The sequence below is a fragment of the Mytilus californianus genome, unplaced genomic scaffold, assembly GCF_021869535.1.
Source record: "Mytilus californianus isolate M0D057914Y unplaced genomic scaffold, xbMytCali1.0.p SCAF_1, whole genome shotgun sequence".
In the NCBI taxonomy this organism is placed as follows: Eukaryota; Metazoa; Mollusca; class Bivalvia; order Mytilida; family Mytilidae; genus Mytilus; species Mytilus californianus.
Window position 1 is genome coordinate 108,652,512 of NW_026262581.1, and position 21,889 is coordinate 108,674,400.

A 21,889-nucleotide genomic window follows, 5' to 3' on the forward strand; every position below is an offset into this window, starting at 1 on the left:
AACAAAAGAATTGAGCATTGAAAGTAAGGTTTATTGCTGGAAGGTTCATCATTTCAAGCAGCTGCTATTTATTTATTCATTTCATGCTATAATTATTTATCTATTGTGTACTTTTCTTTCTTTAAACAGATATTAATTAAATGTATCACTCCTTTTTAGTTAAAAATAACCTTTTTCTTTCCTAAAAGAATATTTCTAAATGAATAGACTATGATAAAAGTTCGTTTTTTAAGTAAATAAAGACAAGTTCACTTATTCTGAATATTCTCCTTCATTGAAAGATATGATTTATTTACATAAGCCAATGTAACCCTATGAACTGAACAGGAAACATAAGGCAGATAGATAGTTTTACAGCTAAAATAAACAAATTTTCAATAGCAAAGGCTGCCTTATTTTAAAAATAACCTCAATACTTAGTATACAAAACAGGCAGATATTCTGTTGAAATTAAATATAAAAGATAGATTCTTTTTTTCATTTCAGGGAAATAAAATGGCATATATAGATAATTTTCATCAATTTCAGCCTTTGAATTTCAGATGTTTTCTACAATATTTACTTAAGATGAATTTACCTAACATTAAAAAATCTGTGCATCCATACTCTGAAACACTGAAATACCCATTTCATTCTATCCCTTACAAAAAGCTAAGCAGAAAGAGGTTTAATTAACCTTCAATAAGCTGAGGTATTGATAGAAAAAAAAACAACAATCCAGTTCAATCTTGACACTGTGAAATTCAATGTTTAGATATAATCCATGTGGCCATGTTAATACAGGAGACCCTTACATTAAGGACTGATCAAGGAATGATAATTCTCTTCTTTAATGTTTAGATATAATCCATGTGGCCATGTTAATACAGGAGACCCTTACATAAAGGACTGATCAAAGAATGATAATTCTCTTCTTCAATGTTTAGATATAATCCATATGGCCATGTTAATACAGGAGACCCTTACATTAAGGACTGATCAAAGAATAATAATTCTCTTCTTCAATGTTTAGATATAATCCATGTGGCTATGTTATTACAGGAGACCTTTACATTAAGGACTGATCAAAGAATGATAATTCTATTCTTCAATGTTAAGATATAATCCATATGGCCATGTTATTACAGGAGACCCTTACATTAAGGACTGATCAAAGAATGATAATTCTCTTCTTCAATGTTTAGATATAATCCATGTGGCCATGTTAATACAGGAGACCCTTACATTAAGGACTGATCAAAGAATGATAATTCTCTTCTTCAATGTTTAGATATAATCCATGTGGCCATGTTAATACAGGAGACCCTTACATTAAGGACTGATCAAAGAATAATAATTCTCTTCTTCAATGTTTAGATATAATCCATGTGGCCGTGTTAATACAGGAGACCCTTACATTAAGGAGAGATCAAAGAATAAAAATTCTCTTCTTCAATGATTAGATATAATCCATGTGGCCATGTTAATACAGGAGACCCTTACATTAGGGACTGATCAAAGAATAATAATTCTCTTCTTCAATGTTTAGATATAATCCATGTGGCCATGTTAATACAGGAGACCCTTACACTAAGGACTGATCAAAGAATGAAAATTCTCTTCTTCAATGTTTGGATATAATCCCTGTGGCCATGTTAATACAGGAGACCCTTACATTAAGGACTGATCAAAGAATAATAATTTTCTTCTTCAATGATTAGATATAATCCATGTGGCCATGTTAATACAGGAGACCCTTACATTAAGGACTGATCAATGAATGATAATTCTCTTCTTCAATGTTCAGATGTAATCCATGTGGCCATGTTATTACAGGAGACCTTTACATTAAGGACTGATCAAAGAATGATAATTCTCTTCTTCAATGTTAAGATATAATCCATATGGCCATGTTAATACAGGAGACCCTTACATTAGGGACTGATCAAAGAATAATAATTCTCTTCTTCAATGTTTAGATATAATCCATGTGGCCATGTTAATACAGGAGACCCTTACACTAAGGACTGATCAAAGAATGAAAATTCTCTTCTTCAATGTTTGGATATAATCCCTGTGGCCATGTTAATACAGGAGACCCTTACATTAAGGACTGATCAAAGAATAATAATTTTCTTCTTCAATGATTAGATATAATCCATGTGGCCATGTTAATACAGGAGACCCTTACATTAAGGACTGATCAATGAATGATAATTCTCTTCTTCAATGTTCAGATGTAATCCATGTGGCCATGTTATTACAGGAGACCTTTACATTAAGGACTGATCAAAGAATGATAATTCTCTTCTTCAATGTTAAGATATAATCCATATGGCCATGTTAATACAGGAGACCCTTACATTAAGGACTGATCAAAGAATAATAACTCTCTTCTTCAATGTTTAGATATAATCCATGTGGCCGTGTTAATACAGAAGACCCTTACATTAAGGACTGATCAAAGAATGATAATTCTCTTCTTCAATGTTTAGATATAATCCATGTGGTCATGTTAACACAGGAGACCCTTACATTAAGGACTGATCAAAGAATGATAATTCTCTTCTTCAATGTTTAGATATAATCCATGTGGCCATGTTAATACAGGAGACCCTTACATTAAGGACTGATCAAAGAATAAAAATTCTCTTCTTCAATGATTAGATATAATCCATGTGGCCATGTTATTACAGGAGACCTTTACATTAAGGACTGATCAAAGAATAATAATTCTCTTCTTCAATGTTTGGATATAATCCATGTGGCCATGTTATTACAGGAGGCTGTTACATTAAGGACTGATCAAAGAATGATAATTCTCTTCCAAGAGTAATGGAAATATTGTCTATACCTCCTAAAATTAACTCAAAATAATGTTCTGAAGTCATTAGCAACTCCCTTTTTAGTTTGTTTCAAGTTGTAGTGCTCCACTATACTCTCATTTGCGTAATTTTTGGGGGAAATATGGCCTTTCTATGGTAAAATAATAAACAAAGTAAGAAATACAATATACATTATATATGATTCTTATAGCAAAATGTACAAAGAAATTGTGTTGCATTGGACATCACCAATAACAAATTTATGACATATCTACATAAACCTACTATAACATCTTCTTTTTTGTTATTTATGGTTTATTAAGTATTTTTAATATGGAATTATTACAAATGTAAACAAAACATTATATTACAATTTTAAAATTTCTAATATCTAAACTCAAACAAAGAACATAAGAGAGCAATATCCAGTAACTTCTTGTTTAATAGTAGTCAATGTTATACTGCTATCACCAAAATTGTCTAGAAAAGCATTTAACCTTTCGTCCTACTAATAAGCTTCTTAGAGAATCATGAGTTAGCTCATTAATCTACAAGCTCTGTAAATGTGCATACAAATTTCCTACATCATGCTTCTGTTCACTGAATAGAAAGGGGGGGGGGGAGGGGGGGGGGGGGGGGGGGTGTTACACTTTTAATAGTATCCCTAGTACTAATATTCTTGAATAAAAATACACAAGCCCATGAATTACAGTATCTGTCTTCCACATTGTGTATTTTTTCCCAAAGAGTGTGCTAAAATTCAACTAAAAAAGTTATGAAGAGGATTAAATTTTCATGAATAATTAAACAATATTTTAAGCATTAAATAAGACAAGTAATTATTGTTGATTAATTTTCGTGTCCACCTTCAACCAAAGTTCTGGTAATGAATTTATATTTTAAATCTAGAAACTGTTTTGTTATCTATTATTCAATGTTGTTTTGAATAAGTATTTTTTTGTTCATGTCTCTTACATGAAATCAAGATTGCAGTATAGAAATTCAACTACACTGTTTAATTCAGGGCATAGATTAAAATACAACAACAACAAAACTGTTATTACAGGTATTTTTGTACCAGCATTTGGCACAACTATACAAACTTTTGGGCCAGCTGCCAAACCCCCCCCCCCCCCCCTATTTGATCATTTGTTCTCCTTAAAGTCAGTTATCATAATGTAACATAGCACACTTTGATAATTAACACATAACTTTTATTCAATAAAAATATTATCCTACTTCATAAATATCCACTAAAAACAAAATGACAATCACCTAACCAATCCCTAGTACAATTATAAGTTTCAGTCAACATTCAGGAATAAGATTAGACAATACTAGATCTCTATGAATCTGCAAATGTCCATAAGATTTTAAGATGACAATAGTGCACATGCTGAAATGTCTTGCCTGCTTTAACGATCATAATCGATTTTATATTGAAAGCCTTTAAATTGAGCTTTACTTTAAGTAAATAATAAACTTAACATTATCAATGATTGGTGTAAATGAGATCAAGGTCTGATGAACCCTGCTAGATAGACATGTAAACCTTACAATCATTCCATACACCAAATATATTTGCCTTTTGGCTTTTATTATCTGAGAAACAGGCTAAAACACAAAAACTTTAAATTGACTAATGAACCATGTAAATGAGGTCAATGTCAGATAAAACATAACTGCCAGACTGACATCTAAACTTACAATCATTCCATACATCAAATATAGTTACCTACTTTTAATAGTATCTGAGAAACAGACCTAATGAATTAACTTTAACCATGATCACGGATCAATGAAATGGGGTTTAGGTCAGTTGAACCCTGTCTGACTTACATGTAAACCTTGAAAATGAGGTCAAGGACAATGGACATATGACAGCAGAAAACTTCGTAACATAAGATGGTAAGAATCATCCAGGTGTTCCCATCTGAAATATACAAGCTTTATAGAAATAGTTTACGCCGCTGCTGGCAGATTTGCATACCTATGTCTCTCATTCTGAGACTTTCTTTGCCGGCGAGACAATAATAAAAAAGTAAATGAAAGAGAGCTTAAATATCAAAGCTAAAAAATTTTAAAGGGTTCGATTAAACCCTGTGTCTCGTCTGCAATTTTTGCTGTAAAAGTGTAAGGTTGACTGCAAAAACAAGGTACATTTATAAGAAAATACTGAGAAATTTTTTTCTCTGGATTATAAGGAAGTTTCAGTCCAAGTGTCATATCATTCCATGAAGGTTTAACAAATTTATTTATGTCTAAAAAAAATTTAACTCCGGACAGATGTCCATAGAACATTCGTAAGTGCCATTATTACATTGCATTGCAGAACTTTGTAGATGATAATACAAAATAACAAAATAGAAAAGAACAAAAAGCAAAAATGACAGAACAAAATACTAACAGGCAAAATTGATGTTCTACTGCTACTAGTGGGCATTAGGCAAGAAACCATGTCATAAATTCTCATTTAATCATTTTAAAAAGCATTTCACAACTAAAACCATAGATGTGTTAACCATTTTGATTTATATGAAAAATTATCAAGAGCTGTTTTAAAAAATATCTGGTGCTGAAAACAAAATTGATTCAATCAAAACTCATGTCAATATCAGTTATAATCCTGAAGCAATCTGTTTCACCTATTTCAACTCTTAACCTAAGAATACAATTCAAACTGAACTGACCCATGGCAAGAAAACTGGTTAACAGGTTTATGGTTTTCATTGTTATAAAAGAAAATTGTTGGGAAACAAATCAAATGCATGCTAAGCTGTATGCAACTTAAAATATTTACACTACCCTAATTTTCTTATTTAACTGAAACACACAGAGATCTATATATTAATGACCATACCAGATATTATACCGGTAGATTACACAATACTATACCTTTCCTGCTGAGCAGCAACATAATAAACAAGGGCGATCTTTGATATAGTACTAAGCAGTAAGGTTTTACTTGTCACTATGTTTTTTTTTTTGTCTGTTGTACTAATATATTACACTGTTAAGTTCCCTTTAATGAATCTTCTTGTATATTTTTGTATGTAACTTTTGTTACCTAATCAAGATTTTTAAGAAAGCAGGTCAACATCTACATATTTTAACCAAGCAGTATGCTCAGTAGTTGTCTTAGGTAAAGTATTATGAGTTTTTCTGTTCTTTGAAGGATTTGATGCTGACAGCAGATCTTTTGAAGTCGCTGATAAATTCATTCACATATTATCTGGATATAGGGCCCATTTAGGACTTGAAATAAGGTATAAACTTGTCTCTAAATGGACTTTAAGTTGCTTTTTTATTTGTGTTAGTTTGCTTTCTATAGGGTTAAGCCGAACATCTCATTTTATTTATATATACATATCAAATGGGCAATATGTAATGTAATATATACATATCAAATGGGCAATATGTAGTTGTAATATATACATATCAAATGGGCAATATGTAGTTGTAATGTAAATCAAATACTGTAAATTCAGAAATTATTGCGAGGTTTTTATTAATGCGAAAAATGCGAATGGGTTAGTATCGCAATAATTAGAATTCGCATTCTGATATCTGATATACGCATCTGTATGCAGATTTTCCAGAAATTGCAATAATTAGTCTCGCATTTTTGTCCATTCTTCAAAAATCGCAATAATCAATGCACACAATAATTTCTGAATTTACAGTACTTTGTTTGATAAAAAAAAAAGAACAAGTTCACATAAAGTTTAGCGACTATCTATAGTTACTGTCAGCAAATTTATTGGGCAGTGAAGCAGTAAACTTTTATCAGATATGTCTATATGACCATTAATAGCAAGTTTTTCTTAAATTCACACATACTTCTGATTTGGTAAGTGGTTTCAAACATGACTTTAAAAATAAGAGCACACCTCTTCTTAATCATGACAGGAAGTTTATCAACACATATAGTAATTGGAATAAAAAAATCATTTTTCCTTTTGGGTACATATTTTCATTAACCAGTAAAGGATCTTAAATACTGTGTTGGTTTCATTTTGAACTGATAAGATCTAAAGTCTCAAGACCATTTACTTCTAAATATCAATTCAAAATATAAAACATCTGTAAAGGTGTATCTGACATTCAAAAATTATTGTTACAGTTATTTATATGCTTTTTTTATACAGAAACTTTTAATATTGATGAAAAAAATATCTGACAAATTTTTAGATGGACTTTGGCTTTATTTTGGAGTGCAATGCATCCTACAGGCAGAATGATATGTAAAAGAATATCAAACAAGCTTCAGCTTTGTTTTCCCCTGACAGTTATTAGGTTAATTAGAAGCTACAGGTATTACTTCCCTAATTACCAACCTCTTGAACTCTCTTTTGGATAGCATGCCCAAACGCATGTGTACCATGAATAACGTGACGTATAGATCTATTTCGACTATGCTATAATCATAACACATTCAAATATTACTAAATGGGAATATAAGTTGAAATCTCACAGGATTATACCAATACCAATTTGAACTAAGTGATAATCTACCTGCCATTTGAATACAAAGTCTGTTATACTATAGGTTCGTTTTAAATAAAATTAGGTTATCTTTCAATTTAAGTCTTCATTTTAACATGTAAAAACCTAGACTGCTAGCAGGTGCTCGATCCCTGAACAGCGAATTGACCAAAAGGTAAAAACTTATTTTTACTGCACAAGACGTGTTAAATATGTAATCAAATTCCTACAATTGTTCAAAATGACACATGACTCCTTTTCACAAAATTGTGAATACTTTGAAGACCTTGATTAACTGTAGTGATGAAATATAAACTTAATCTTAAACTACCTCTTTACCTAAACTTGTGTTTACTTTTCTTCTTGAGAAGTTGGTAAATTCTATTTAAATTCAATGTAGAGCAACTTCACAAAATATCAGGTGCTGAAGCCAAAATTGCTCAGGTTGAACTGAGGCAAATCTAAGGTTCAATCACCTAAAGAAGGCTGTTTCAACTGAGCAAAATTGATTGTTTTACCAAAGAAATGTTTTACAGTAATAGGTCTGGGTAAATTTAGCAGCAACTCAACTGAGCTGCTAGAAAATGAGATAACTTTTTAACTTTGAGTTTAAAAATCAGGTATTAACTAATAACTGCTGTATATTTTGCAGGAAAAAAAACATATATGCAACTACAATTTCAGAAATGCTAAATTTTGTATAAAAGTGTGGACAAATTGTGAGACACATTCTGTAACTTGTAATGCAAAGTCACAAAATTTACAATGTATGACCCTATTTCTTTAGTCTTTTGGAAAGAGAGGTAAGAGTTAAACTGTATCCCCCATAAATGGCTGAAATCTTAGAACATTTGACAATACTATAATTCATAAGTCTTAGGTTGCCAGCTGGAGCAATTACCAGAACCAATCTCTGTCTAAATTTAACACGTTTCAACAACACTACAAATCCATTCTTCCTTTAACAATAAATTTCAATTAAGATATATGGATTTGATTAAAAAAAAGACGTCACATTCTTTAAAATTCCACTAAAGAAAATATTAATAAAGAGGGTAATACCATCTTGACCTGTGACAGACAAATGAGCTGCTAGTAAATCCTACATAGTGCACACATCATTTAATTGATACATGTTTGGGTCTTTGGGAACATCGTCAGTTTACAGAGTTGTAAAAAAAGAGATGTGGTATGATTGCCAATGAGACAACTAGTTAAAAGTTAAACTAGTTTGCTGGTGCCAAACCCTCCCTGTAACCTGGGACAGTTACAATAAAAGAACAAACTAGAGTTAGGTGACTATATTTCAATGGTTTTTTTCTATTCAAAATGCAAGTGAATATACTAAACTATGTAATTTTAGTGTAAAATGGTACAAAAAGATATTGCATATGTATAATAAAATGCTTCGCTGGGCGCAGCTTGATACGACCACAGAGGTCGAACCCTTAACAGTTGGGGCAAGTATGGACACAACATTCAAGCTTGATACAGCTCTGAATTTGGATTGTGATTAAATATTTGACACAGCATAGGTTTCTGACACAGAAAGAATGTGGTCTAAGAACTTCAATTTTTTTAATTTACCTATTATGGTCCAATGTCCAAAATCAAAATACATGGTTAGATTCAGCATATCAAAGAACCCCATATATTCAATTTTTGTTGAAATCAAACAAAGTTTAATTTTGGACCCCAACTTGGACAAACTTGAAAACTGGTCCCATAATCAAAAATCTAAACACATGTTTAGATTCAGCATATCAAAGTACCCCAAGAATTCAATTTTTGTTAAAATCAAACCAAGTTTAATTTTGGACCCTTTGGACCTTAATGTAGACCAATTTAAAAAACGGGACCCAAAATTAAAAATCTAAAAACACGGTTAGATTTGGCATATCAAAGAACCCCAATAATTCAATTTTTGATGAAATCAAACAAAGTTTAATTTTGGACCCTTTTGACCTCAATATGAACCAATTTGATAGCAGGCCCACAAAATAAAAAATCTAAATACATGGTAAGATTCAGCATATCAAAGAACCCCATATATTCAATTTTTGTTGAAATCAAACAAAGTTTAATTTTGGACCCCAATTTGGACCAACTTGAAAACTGGGCCAAAAATCTAAAATCTAAATACATGTTTAGATTCAGCATATCAAAGAACCCCATATATTCAATTTTTGTTGAAATCAAACAAAGTTTAATTTTGGACCCCAACTTGGACAAACTTGAAAACTGGTCCCATAATCAAAAATCTAAACACATGTTTAGATTCAGCATATCAAAGAACCCCAAAAATTCAATTTTTTTTAAAATCAAACTAAGTTTAATTTTGGACCCTTTGGACCTTAATGTAGACCAATTTAAAAAACGGGACCCAAAATTAAAAATCTAAATACACGGTTAGATTTGGCATATCAAAGAACCCCAATAATTAAATTTTTGATGAAATCAAACAAAGTTTAATTTTGGACCCTTTTGACCTCAATATGAACCAATTTGATAGCCGGCCCACAAATAAAAAATCTAAACACATGGTAAGATTCAGCATATCAAAGAACCCCATATATTCAATTTTTGTTGAAATCAAACAAAGTTTAATTTTGGACCCCAATTTGGACCAACTTGAAAACTGGGCCAAAAATCTAAAATCTAAATACATGTTTAGATTCAGCATATCAAAGAACCCCATATATTCAATTTTTGTTGAAATCAAACAAAGTTTAATTTGGACCCCAACTTGGACCAACTTGAAAACTGGGCCCATAATCAAAAATCTAAACACATGTTTAGATTCAGCATATCAAAGAACCCCAAAAATTCAATTTTTGTTAAAATCAAACTAAGTTTAATTTTGGACCCTTTGGACCTTAATGTAGACCAATTTAAAAACAGGACCCAAAATTAAAAATCTAAATACACGGTTAGATTTGGCATATCAAAGAACCCCAATAATTCAATTTTTGATGAAATCAAACAAAGTTTAATTTTGGACCCTTTTGACCTCAATATGAACCAATTTGATAGCGGGTCCACAAATAAAAAATCTAAATACATGGTTAGATTCAGCATATCAAAGAACCCCAAGAATTCAATTTTTGATGAAATCAAACAAAGTTTAATTTTGGACCCTTTTGACCTCAATGTGGACAAAGTTGATAACGGGGCCCAAAAATCAAAAATCTAAATACATGGTTAGATTCAGCATATCAAAGAACCCCATATATTCAATTTTTGTTGAAATCAGACAAAGTTTAATTTTGGACCCCGATTTGGACCAACTTGAAAACTGGGCCCATAATCAAAAATCTAAATACATGTTTAGATTCAGCATATCAAAGTACCCTAAAAATTCAATTTTTGTTAAAATCAAACTAAGTTTAATTTTGGACCCTTTTGACCTTAATGTAGACCAATTTGAAAACGGAACCAAAAATTAAGAATCTAAATACACGGTTAGATTCGGCATATCAAAGAACCCCAATAATTCAATTTTTGATGAAGTCAAACAAAGTTAAATTTTGGACCCTTTGGACCTCAATGTGGACCAATTTAAAAACGGGGCCCAAAATCCAAAAACTTAATACACGGTTAGATTCAGCATATTAAAGAACCCCAAGAATTCAAGAATAAAACCCCATTGAAATTGATCAAAAAATAAGCAATTTATACGAAGTATCTTCTTTTGCACAATACTGTGCAATTGAATATTTCTTGCTATTGTGCAATACTGTACAATTGACAATTTCTTGCTATTGCGCAATATTGTGCTATTGGATATTTCTTGCTATTGCGCAATACTGTGCAATTGAAGATTTCTTGCTATTGCGCAATACTGTGCAATTGAAGATTTCTTGCAATTGTGCAATACTGTGCAATTGAAAATTTCTTGCTATTGCACAATACTTATTATATAATAATTTACACATCCTGTTTGGTGTGTATCTCCTACCATATCATTATTATTTGCTTTTAAATATTAATCAGAAATAACCAACTTAAAATGGAAAATTTTAAAAGAAAAAAAAAAGGAAAAAAAGAAAAAAAAAGAAAAAAAAAAATCCCCCCCCCCAAATTTTTTGAACCCCCTTATGATTCATCACCCCCAAACTCAATCCCAGCCTTCCCTTTGTGGTATGGTACCTTGCAGTACAATTTCAGAGAGATCCATACACTTGAACACAAGTTATTGTCTGGAAACTAGAAAAATGCTTATTTTTGGCCCCTTTTTGGCCCCCAATTCCTAAACGTTTCGGGCAATTACCCCCAGACTCAATTCCAGCTTTCCCTTTGTGATATGGAACCTTGTAGTACAATTTCAGAAATATCCAAACACTTACACACAAGTTATTGTCATGAAACTAGAAAAATGCTTGTTTTTTGCCCCTTTTTTGGCCCCTAATTCCTAAAATTTTGAGGCAATTACCCCCAAAATCAATTACAGCCTTCCCTTTGTGATATGGAACCTTGTGGTACAATGTCAGAGAGATCCATACACTTACACACAAGTTATTGTCTGGAAGTTACAAAAATGCTTATTTTTGGCCCCTTTTTGGCCCCTAATTCCTTAACTGTTGGTACCATAACCCCCAAAATCAATCCCCACCTTCCTTTCGTGGTATTGAACCTTATGGTAAAATTTCATGGAGATCCATTCACTTAAACTAAAGTTAGAGTGCGAAAACCAATGTGTCTTCGGACGACGCCGGACGACGACGACGACGACGACGACGACGACGACGACGACGACGACGACGACGACGACGACGACGACGACGACGACAACGCCAATGTCATACCAATATACGACCAAAAAATTTTCAATTTTTGCGGTCGTATAAAAAGGGGTTTAACACAGAATTTGTTATCATGCCTATTAATATTCAGAAGGAAACATGCTTACTAAAAACAACAAAAATCAAAACCTTTAGTTTTTTTTCCTGTTATTTATCCATAATATCTAACTTTAATTTCTATGCTTTTATATTTTAAAAAGAAAGTCGAATAGATAAATATAGATATTTGGATAAATTAAATATCATTATGTTCAAAAATAATTTTAGTTTTCCTTAAATTTCATCAAAAAAATAATAATAATTATTTACCATTTAAAAACAGCAATCTGATTTTTTTTAATGATAGTTACCATTTATTATTTTCTTAATTAGAAAACCTATATCAAGACCAGTCACAAATAAAGAAACATTTTGATGTTAAAAATTAATAACTGTTAATGCAGAGATATGTTCCACCTGTATGTAATTTTGTTGGCATAATGCTAATGATGAAATTAATATGGCAACACTATATTACATGTAAACAATGCAAAATGTTCAAAGTTAATAAACTATGACTTAAGGTTTGGTCCAAATAATCTCTGTGGAAATGATATGCCAATGCTTATACAACTGCATACAAAATGTCATTTACCATAAGAAGTTCCCCTTAAACTGACCTAATCGCAAACTTTAGCATGTACGCTATGCAAAAGTTTAAGCTAATAGACCATGACAGAAGAGTCTGGGCTAGTATATCTCCTTGAAAATGACATAAGCTAATTCTAATATAACTGCATACCAAATACCATTGACTGACAATTAGTGGTTCCCGTAATACTGAATTAATCACAAACTTTAACATGTAAACTATGCAAAAGTTTCAAGGTCAACAGACCATGAACGAGGGCTCTAATGAAATAATCTCATTGAAATTGAAATGTGCTAATGCTGATACAATTGCATACCAAATATTATTGACTGTCTACTAGGGGTTCCCTTTAGACTGACCTTATAAAAAAATTGAACATGTAAACTATGCAAAAGTTTTAAAGTCTAAAGACCATGACTGAGGAGGGGGGACCAAATAATTGATATGAAAATGAGATATGCCAAAAGCTAATATAACTGCTTACTATATATATTTGACTTAACATACCAGTAAGTGGTTCCTCTTAAACTGACTTTATCACAAACTTTAACATCTAAACTATGCAAAAGCTTTACAGTCAATAGACCATAATTGAGGAAGAGGGATCAAATAATTTCCATGGAAATGAGATTTGTTTATGGTAATACAACTACATACCAAATATCATTGACTTACCCTTAGCGGTTCCTCTTAAACTACCCTTATCACAAAGTTTACATAAATGTTGACTCTGCTGCCTCCACGACTTTGTTGAGACAAGACAATAAAAACTATTACACTGCAATATTTTAAACTATGAGAGAATTATATGAAAAACTATGAACACTTTTTTTAAGCTGAAATTTTCAGGATTTAGAATAAAATCCAAAAATCCAAAATATTTTTTGTGTGTGTAATTCAAACAATATTCTTGTAGAAGCCCAAAAGTTATAATTGAATTTACTCATTTAAAATGTGGTGAAGTACTTAAAAGAATATACAGGTACTTAATTTTACTTTCTTTACTTATGTGACTAATGAGAAAAAAAATTTAATGAAGACAAGGGATTAGTAAAACATCCTATAACAAACTTACTTTCAAGCAATATTTCCAAGATTCATGCAATGTAAAATATTAAAGAAAATAAGGTTTATTAAAATACATAAATGACCATATTATTATAAAATAATTCATTCTTCAAAGCTCACCAGATTAATGATGTTTTCACTCACACAATGTTGTCCGCGGGTCTGTTATAAGAAAATAATCTTCTAAATATAAATGAATTATATATTCAATACTAACAGGTATGAGAAGTCCTAATGTCTTATCTCTTCAGAAGACAATTTTATCATGGAGGTTTTTTATGAACTAGAGAGGTGATCTACGAGATCACAGATATCACCACCCTTGTAGCACCTGAGAGATCATGATTTTGTTTAGTGGTCCAAAACATTTCATTAAATTTCAATTAATTGCAAAAAGCAGTTCTCAATTCATCATCTGGAAACCACAATTCTTTTTAATTTTTCCAACAATCACATATAACTCTGGTGAAAACAATGAAAATCGAACTAAATATGTCTTTTTTAATCCAAAACATGCCCAATAAATATCAATTCATTTTTCAAAAAGAGTTACCTTTCAATCATCTGGAAACTAATTTTTCTTTTTTTTTCAACAATCAAGAACCATTACTCTGGAACGGTACAAGTGAAAACGACGAAATTTGAACTTAATTTCAATAAATTGGTTCTCTATTTCAATTAAGTACAAAAAGCAGTTGTCTATTTACCATCAGGAAACCAAAAAAGTGACGGAGACAGATATACGAACTGACAGATGGGCCGACAGACAGACGGACATGAGGATGCCTATATACCCCTGAATCTGTAGAGGGAAGAAAACTAGCTATTTTCTACAACTATTTTGTATGAAAGGAAAGGACACTCCTAGAAATAATATGTCATAGTACTTACAAATGTAGTAGTTATCTTGCTTTTTAATTTGTCTGAAATAAAAATTATCATTATGAATTAAACTGAAAATTGAATTATTAAAATATAAACAAGAATGTGTCCATAGTACACGGATGCCCCACTCGCACTATCATTTTCTATGTTCATTGGACCGTGAAAATTGGGGTAAAAACTCTAATTTGGCATTAAAATTAGAAAGATCATATCATAGGAAACATGTTTCAAGTTGATTGGACTTCAACTTCATCAAAAACTACCTTGATCAAAAACTTTAACCTGAAGCTGGACAGACGGACAAACGGACAAACAGACGGACGGACAAACGGACGGACGCACAGACTGAAAAAACATAATGCCCTCTACTATTGTCGGTGGGGCATAAAAATAGTTAATTTTTCATAATGGGAAAACCAAGTAGTAATGAAACCACTGCTATATGTATTGGTTAAACAGGAAGTTGATGAGTGATGGATCTAAAAATCAAAGGGCTGGATAGCACCTGTGGAAAGTTTGCAACGGTAGATGTGTATTATTTCAAATAGGTTGTAGATGTGTATTATTTCAAATAGGTTGTAGATGTGTATTACTTCAAATAGGTTGTACATGTGTATTATTTCAAATAGGTTGTAGATGTGTATTATTTCAAATATGTATTTAATCACAGCTTTGGTGTTTTTCCCTAAACAATTGTCTCATCAGCAATTATCAAAAATCACTTTTTTCATATGTTTGTCATGTAAAATTTTGATAATTTCTATTGCAACCTTAAACTGTAGATTTAAAGTAATCAAATATACAGAAAGCTCTGTCAATTTCTTTCTGTACCCATCCCATGTAAAGGGCCTGTGATTAAGTATTTTTTATTGATCAAGGTCCTTCATATTTGTTTGTAGTCAATTGTATTATTACTAATTAAGCAGTTAGTTTTCTTGTTTGAATTGTTATATATTGAACAAACTCAGACTACGATTAGTAGATTGTGTGGTTAACGTTTTTTTCCGACTTCTATAATTTTTTACTTAATACAAGAAATAATTGTAACAGGATGCTGTTACGAAGTCTCCCAAACAAAGCTCCCATAATTAGTCATTCCCATGGTCGCCTGACAGTACAAATTGATTTGGTCTAGTGAAGTGATATGCATAAGCGACGCCGAGGGATTAACCCTGTATGTCATTCAAATCTTCTTGAAATCATGAACAGGAATATATATGGTTTAGGGGTGGGGATCTCGACCGTTTACAAGTTCTCAAAAAAGGGGGGGTTGATTCTCAGGGGACTCTTTATTTCATTTGATTTGTTTTATTATCCCATACATGAATATATATGGTTTAGGGGTGGGGATCTAGACCGTTTACAAGTTCTCAAATAGGATGGAGTGGGGTGATCCCCAGGGACTCCCCCTATATTTCATTTGATTTGTTTTATTGTCCCATACAAGAATATATATGGTTTACGGGTGGGGATCTCAACTGTTTACAAGTTCTCAAACAGGAAGGGGTGGGGGTGACCCCCAGGGACTCCCCCTATATTTCATTTGGTTTGTTTTATTGTCCCATACAAGAATATATATGGTTTAGGGGTGGGGATCTCGACCATTTACAAGTTCTCACACAGGATGGGGTGGGGGTGACCCCCAGGGACTCCCCCTATATTTCATTTTATTTGTTTTATTGTCCCATACAAGAATATATATGGTTTCAAGGTGGGGATCTAGACCATTTACAAGTTCTCAAACAAGAGGGGGTGGGGTGACCCAGAGGGACTCTCGCTATATTTCATTTGATTTGTTTTATTATCCCATACATGAATATATATGGTTTAGGGGTGGGGATCTCGACCGTTAACAAGTTCTCAAACAGAATGGGGTGGGGTGATCCCCAGGGACTCCCCCTATATTTCATTTGATATGTTTTATTGTCCCGTACAAGAATATATTTGGTTTTGGTGTGGGGATATCGACCATTTACAAGTTTTCAAAAAGAAGGGGGATGGGGGTGACCCCCGTAAACTTCCCCTATATTTCATTTGATTTGTTTTATTATCCCATACAAGAATAAATATGGTTTAGGGGTGGGGATCTCGACCGTTTACAAGTTCTCACACAGGATGGGGTGGGGGTGACCCCCAGGGACTCCCCCTATATTTCATTTTATTTGTTTTATTGTCCCATACAAGAATATATATGGTTTAGGGGTGGGGATCTCGACTGTTTACAAGTTCTCAAACAGGAGGGGGTGGCGGTGACCCAGAGGGACTCCCGCTATATTTCATTTGATTTGTTTTATTATCCCATACATGAATATATATGGTTTAAGTGTGGGTATCTCGACTGTTTACAAGATAAAAGCCCATTCTCAAATTGAAAGGGGGTGGGGTGACCCCAGGGACTCAACCTATATTTCATTTGATTTGTTTTATTGTCCTGTGATCATTACTGAAGACCGCGTGTGTCTATCACTTACTGTTCTCAAGTTATAGTCATTTGAAAATTTAAAAAAATAAAATCCCATATTGTTCTTTAGTAAATCCCTCCCTTCTGTAGGCCCCTTAAAATACCCACAAATAGACCCCAAGAAGAAAAATAATAAGAACTGAGCAAAAACAAAAAGTCTCCAAACTTTGTTTGGGAGACTTAATAACAAATAGTATATACGAATTTTGTTATAGTCCGATTGTGTAATAGGCCTAGTTTGTTATAGTCCGAGTCTGTTATGGGCCGAGATGAGATACCAGGTTACTTTCGATACACTCAGGCTTTTACGTCTTTAATAAACATTTGTAATAATCGTAGTAAAAATAGCGTCGAAAAATGTTCATTCATGAAATATTTTAAACACAGTATTTATTTTCTCTTCAACAGGAAGACGGGAGGAAACCCCTGAAACCGAGATATTGTACTCCCGTCGGGAGGTACACATATATGGATCTCACGCATGTCTGGGGAATACCGATAAAAGCATAACTTAGAAACTGCTGTCTCGTGTAGATGTGTATTGATTTTAATTTCCGCACAGCGCAGATCCGCGAAGTAGTGTTTGTGATAGCAATTTTCAAAATGAATCTTTTTAAATTATCGATGAACATTCAGTACATTTTAATTCAAGCTGTAAGCTAATCAAAATAGAAATAACTCAAAATTTCAAAAGCATCTTCCTAGAATTAGTATTCAAACACTAGTACTACATTATCTAGGAGTAGAACACTTGCGATAGTCTGTCCAACTTCCGGTTTGAGGCCGATGCCTTAGGAAAGTATATTGCTACAGCAAGCTATAGTAAACTTTCCAAAAACATCATACTAAGGATTTGTATACTATACAAATCCTTGATCACACTGTAAAGCATGCTCACAAGAAGGTAGATTCCAAATTTCAGAAAGTCCTGAGAAAAGTGCTGCAAAAATTTCATATATGGCTTTTATATGTAAGAATATATAAATATTCTGTAAACAAAAACAGGATATGAGCAATGAATCAGAAAATGCATCACACAGTATAACATGTTAATATGCAGCTTGATACTAAATTCCAAGAAGCTGTGATGTGTAGTTCCTGAGAAATATGCAACCAAATTTTAAACATTACCATTTAACATATTCTTACTTCTATATTGATTTAGCTAGGAATTATACTACTGTGGATTCATTATTATTCTTGAAATACCAATTTTAGTGGATTTTATGGGTGAAAGGTGAAGCAAAGGTAAATACTGATTCCCTGCAGTGCAGATCAATGGTGAGAAGTAAATAGCAAACCATGTGTTATTTTAATTTACAAACATTTCCAGCTTTAAAATCATTTAGTCTGATTACAAGTATGTTCATTGTTGAAAGGCAAAAGACCATAGTCAATTTGTTTGAGTTTCTGAAAGGGCTATAACTGTGCCAAAACCAAGTATTTCTGCATCATATTCAAAGCATATCTAACATGATTGAAATACGGATCCTGTATCCACCCTTAGCTTACGGGATCTGACAATGCTCTGTTCTATTTTCCCATTTAAAGTCCTTTCAGGTCCTCATTTTTTGGTAATGATACATGTACACTTTTAAAAACTTGGAAGTAAAAATTTCATTGGCTGATATAACAATTACCAGAACAGAAAGTAGAATGGAGTGACTGTGTTGTCATAACCTTGTTGGCAAAGTGTGGGCACAGGATCTGATTGATGTATACAAATCCTAGCTCTAATGTTTCAATCTAGAATCCTATACCTTTTATAGGCTTTAACTGTCCTTTCACATCTTCTTTATATCTTACACCTGCCACTAAAGGTAATTATCTTTCTTATTGTATTTTCTTATGATTCTAATGACTTTGCTTTGTGACAACAAAATTATTTCATTAAGCTAAACTTCAAGTTTTAAAAATAATTTCAGTGTTTGACTCATACATTCTGTATGTGTGAGCCTGTAATTCAGTGGTTGTCGTTTTTTGCTGTTTATCAATTAAGTTTTTTGTTTATTGTTTTTTCACATTAATCAAGCCACAAGTTTTTTCGTTTAAATTGTTTTACATTTTTCATTATGGGACCTTTTATAGTTTGCTATTTAGTATGCGCTTCACTTATCATTGAAGGCCGTAAGTCAACCTATAGTTGCTAACCTTCTATGTCATTTGGTCTCTGGTGGAGAGTTGTCTCATTGGCAATCATACCACATCTTATTTTTATATCAAAATTAATACCAATGATCTTGATTTATTAATTTGAATTCCTGCATGATTGAAAAACTAAGGGTTAAATGTAGCACAACACTTTAATTCAGTACAATATACAGATAATGTTTTCCCTTCAAATATCAGCTGCTTCATACATTAAGATTTTAAGCTTGTTTGTGGTGCTCACTATATATTATTATTTCTATTTGCAGCTGACTTTTTACAATATTAGTACACAGGAAACAAAGTTACTTAAATAAACACATATTCACTCACCAGTCATGGATGTACTGGCCTTTACAGTTTCATGTGTTGGTTCAGGGTCATCATATTCTCGTTTAGGAATGGCTGGGGCATCATTCTAAAATATGTTATCATAGCAATAGAAAATAAAAAGATAATGGGTGATTTAAATCTTGCCCTATGACATTGGTTTTCATCCATCATTGATGACTAGATGGTGACCTCATTATATATCTATTCATGATGCAGTGCAGTCACATAGATGTTTACCTCACATATCCTTCTATGCAGAGACAAATCTTGCAATGTTAAGCTTTAATGTTTCAGTCAGCAATTCAAATGCCATGCAATTTTAGATAGGCTTGATATTATACTAAATTTGTTTTCAACATGACCATTAATAAAATGCTCCGCTGGGGCGCAGCTTGATACGACGGCAGAGGTCGAACCCTGAACAGTTGGGGCAAGTATGGACACAACATTCAAGCTTGATACAGCACTGAATTTGATTGTAATTAAATATTTGACACAGCATAGGTTTCTCACACAGAATGAAAGTGGTCTAATAACTTAAAAAATTTTAATTTACCTATTCAAACCATATCATTATTATTTGCTTTTATATATAAATCAGAAATAACCAATTTAAAATGGAAAATTTTAAAGAAAAAAAAGGAAAAAAAAATCCCCCCCCAAATTTTTTGAACCCCCTTATGATTCATTACCCCCAAACTCAATCCCAGCTTTCCCTTTGTGGTACGGTACCTTGCAGTACAATTTCAGAGAGATCCATACACTTGAACACAAGTTATTGTCTAGAATCTAGAAAAATGCTTGTTTTTTGGCCCCTTTTTGGCCTCTTATTCCTAAACGTTTAGGCCAATAACCCCCAAACTCAAACCCAGCTTTCCCTTTGTGATATGGAACCTTGCAGTACAATTTCATAAAGATCCATACACTTACACACAAGTTATTGTCCTGAAACTACAAAAATGCTTGGTTTTTTGCCCTTTTATGGCCCCTAATTACTAAAATTTTGAGGGAATTACCCCCAAAAATCAATCCCAGCCTTCCCTTTGTGGTATGGTACCTTGCAGTACAATTTTAGAGAGATCCATACACTTGAACACAAGTTATTGTCTGGAAGTTACAAAATGCTTATTTTTGGCCCCTTTTTGGCCCCTAATTCCTTAACTATTGGTACCATAACCCCCAAAATCAATCCCCACCTTCCTTTTGTGGTATTGAACCTTATGGTAAAATTTCATTGAGATCCATTCACTTAAACTAAAGTTAGAGTGCGAAAACTAATGTGTCTTCGGACGACAACGACGACGACGACAACGTCATACCAATATACGACCACAAAAATTTTTTTGCGGTCGTATAAAAAGCTTCTGTCCAAGTTTCATTAAATTCCATGAAGGTTTGTCTTGTCAGATGCACAGACCAAAAACATAAATGCCCCTATTGCATAACAAGAGTGCACAGGCTGAAATGTCTCGCCTTCTTTACTAACCATTGATTTTATGTTGATACTTGATAGTCCTAAATATGAAGCTTTACTACAACTGTCACATAAACTTAACATGATCCAAGAAACTGAGGTCAAGGTCAGATAAACCAAACTGGAAAATACATGTACACCTTACAATCATTCCATACACCAAATATGCTTTAAATATAGTTGACCTATAGCACATCTAAGAAACAAACTTAACCAGGAAAACTTAACATTAACCAATGAACCATGAAAATGAGGTCAAGGTCAGATGAACCCTGCTAGACAGACATGTACACCTTACCATCATTACATGCTTTAAATATAGTTGACCTAATGTAGATCGTATCTAAGAAACAAACTTAACCAGGAAAACTTAAGATTGACCAATGAACCATGAAAATGAGGTCATGGTCAGATGATAATTGCTAGACAGACATATACACCTTACAATCATTCCATACACCAAATATAGTTGACCTATTGCTCATCGTATTAGAAAAACCGATAAAAAACAAACTTATCATTGAGCAATGAACCGTAAAAATGAGGTCAAGGTAAAATTAAATATGCCAGACTGACATGAAAATGAGGTCATGGTCAGATGATAATTGCCAGACAGACATATACACCTTACAATCATTACATACACCAAATATAGTTGACCTATTGCATACAGTATTAGAAAAACAGACCAAAACATAAAAACTTAACTTTAACCACTGAACCATGAAAATGAGGTCAAGGTCAGATGACACCTGCCAGTTGGACATGTATACCTTACAATCGTTCCACACACCAAAT

At 32.7% G+C, this 21,889-nt stretch overlaps 1 protein-coding gene and 1 long non-coding RNA gene across 5 annotated transcripts in view; both read right to left on the reverse strand.

Annotated features, from left to right (window-relative positions):
* The window catches only part of LOC127729939 (tyrosine-protein phosphatase non-receptor type 12-like), a 71,113-nt gene that overhangs the window by 8,867 nt on the left and 40,357 nt on the right, over window positions 1-21,889 (reverse strand). Inside the window, exons 13-15 of one of the 4 annotated variants that reach the window (XM_052237936.1) lie at window positions 19,618-19,702; window positions 14,682-14,713; window positions 5,610-5,627 (exon numbers count right to left, since the gene is read on the reverse strand). In XM_052237936.1, the coding sequence (XP_052093896.1) occupies window positions 5,610-5,627; window positions 14,682-14,713; window positions 19,618-19,702 (135 nt within the window). Of the gene's footprint in view, window positions 1-5,609; window positions 5,628-7,141; window positions 7,223-13,910; window positions 13,953-14,681; window positions 14,714-19,617; window positions 19,703-21,889 lie in introns of all 4 variants that reach the window. The other 3 variants (XM_052237918.1, XM_052237928.1, XM_052237943.1) reach the window with 3 other exon arrangements.
* Window positions 2-3,440, reverse strand: LOC127730006 (uncharacterized). Its single transcript, XR_007994926.1, has 3 exons — window positions 2,509-3,440; window positions 1,133-2,250; window positions 2-1,046 (listed from the first exon to the last, which is right to left on the reverse strand). It is a non-coding gene; the product is annotated as an uncharacterized LOC127730006 (long non-coding RNA).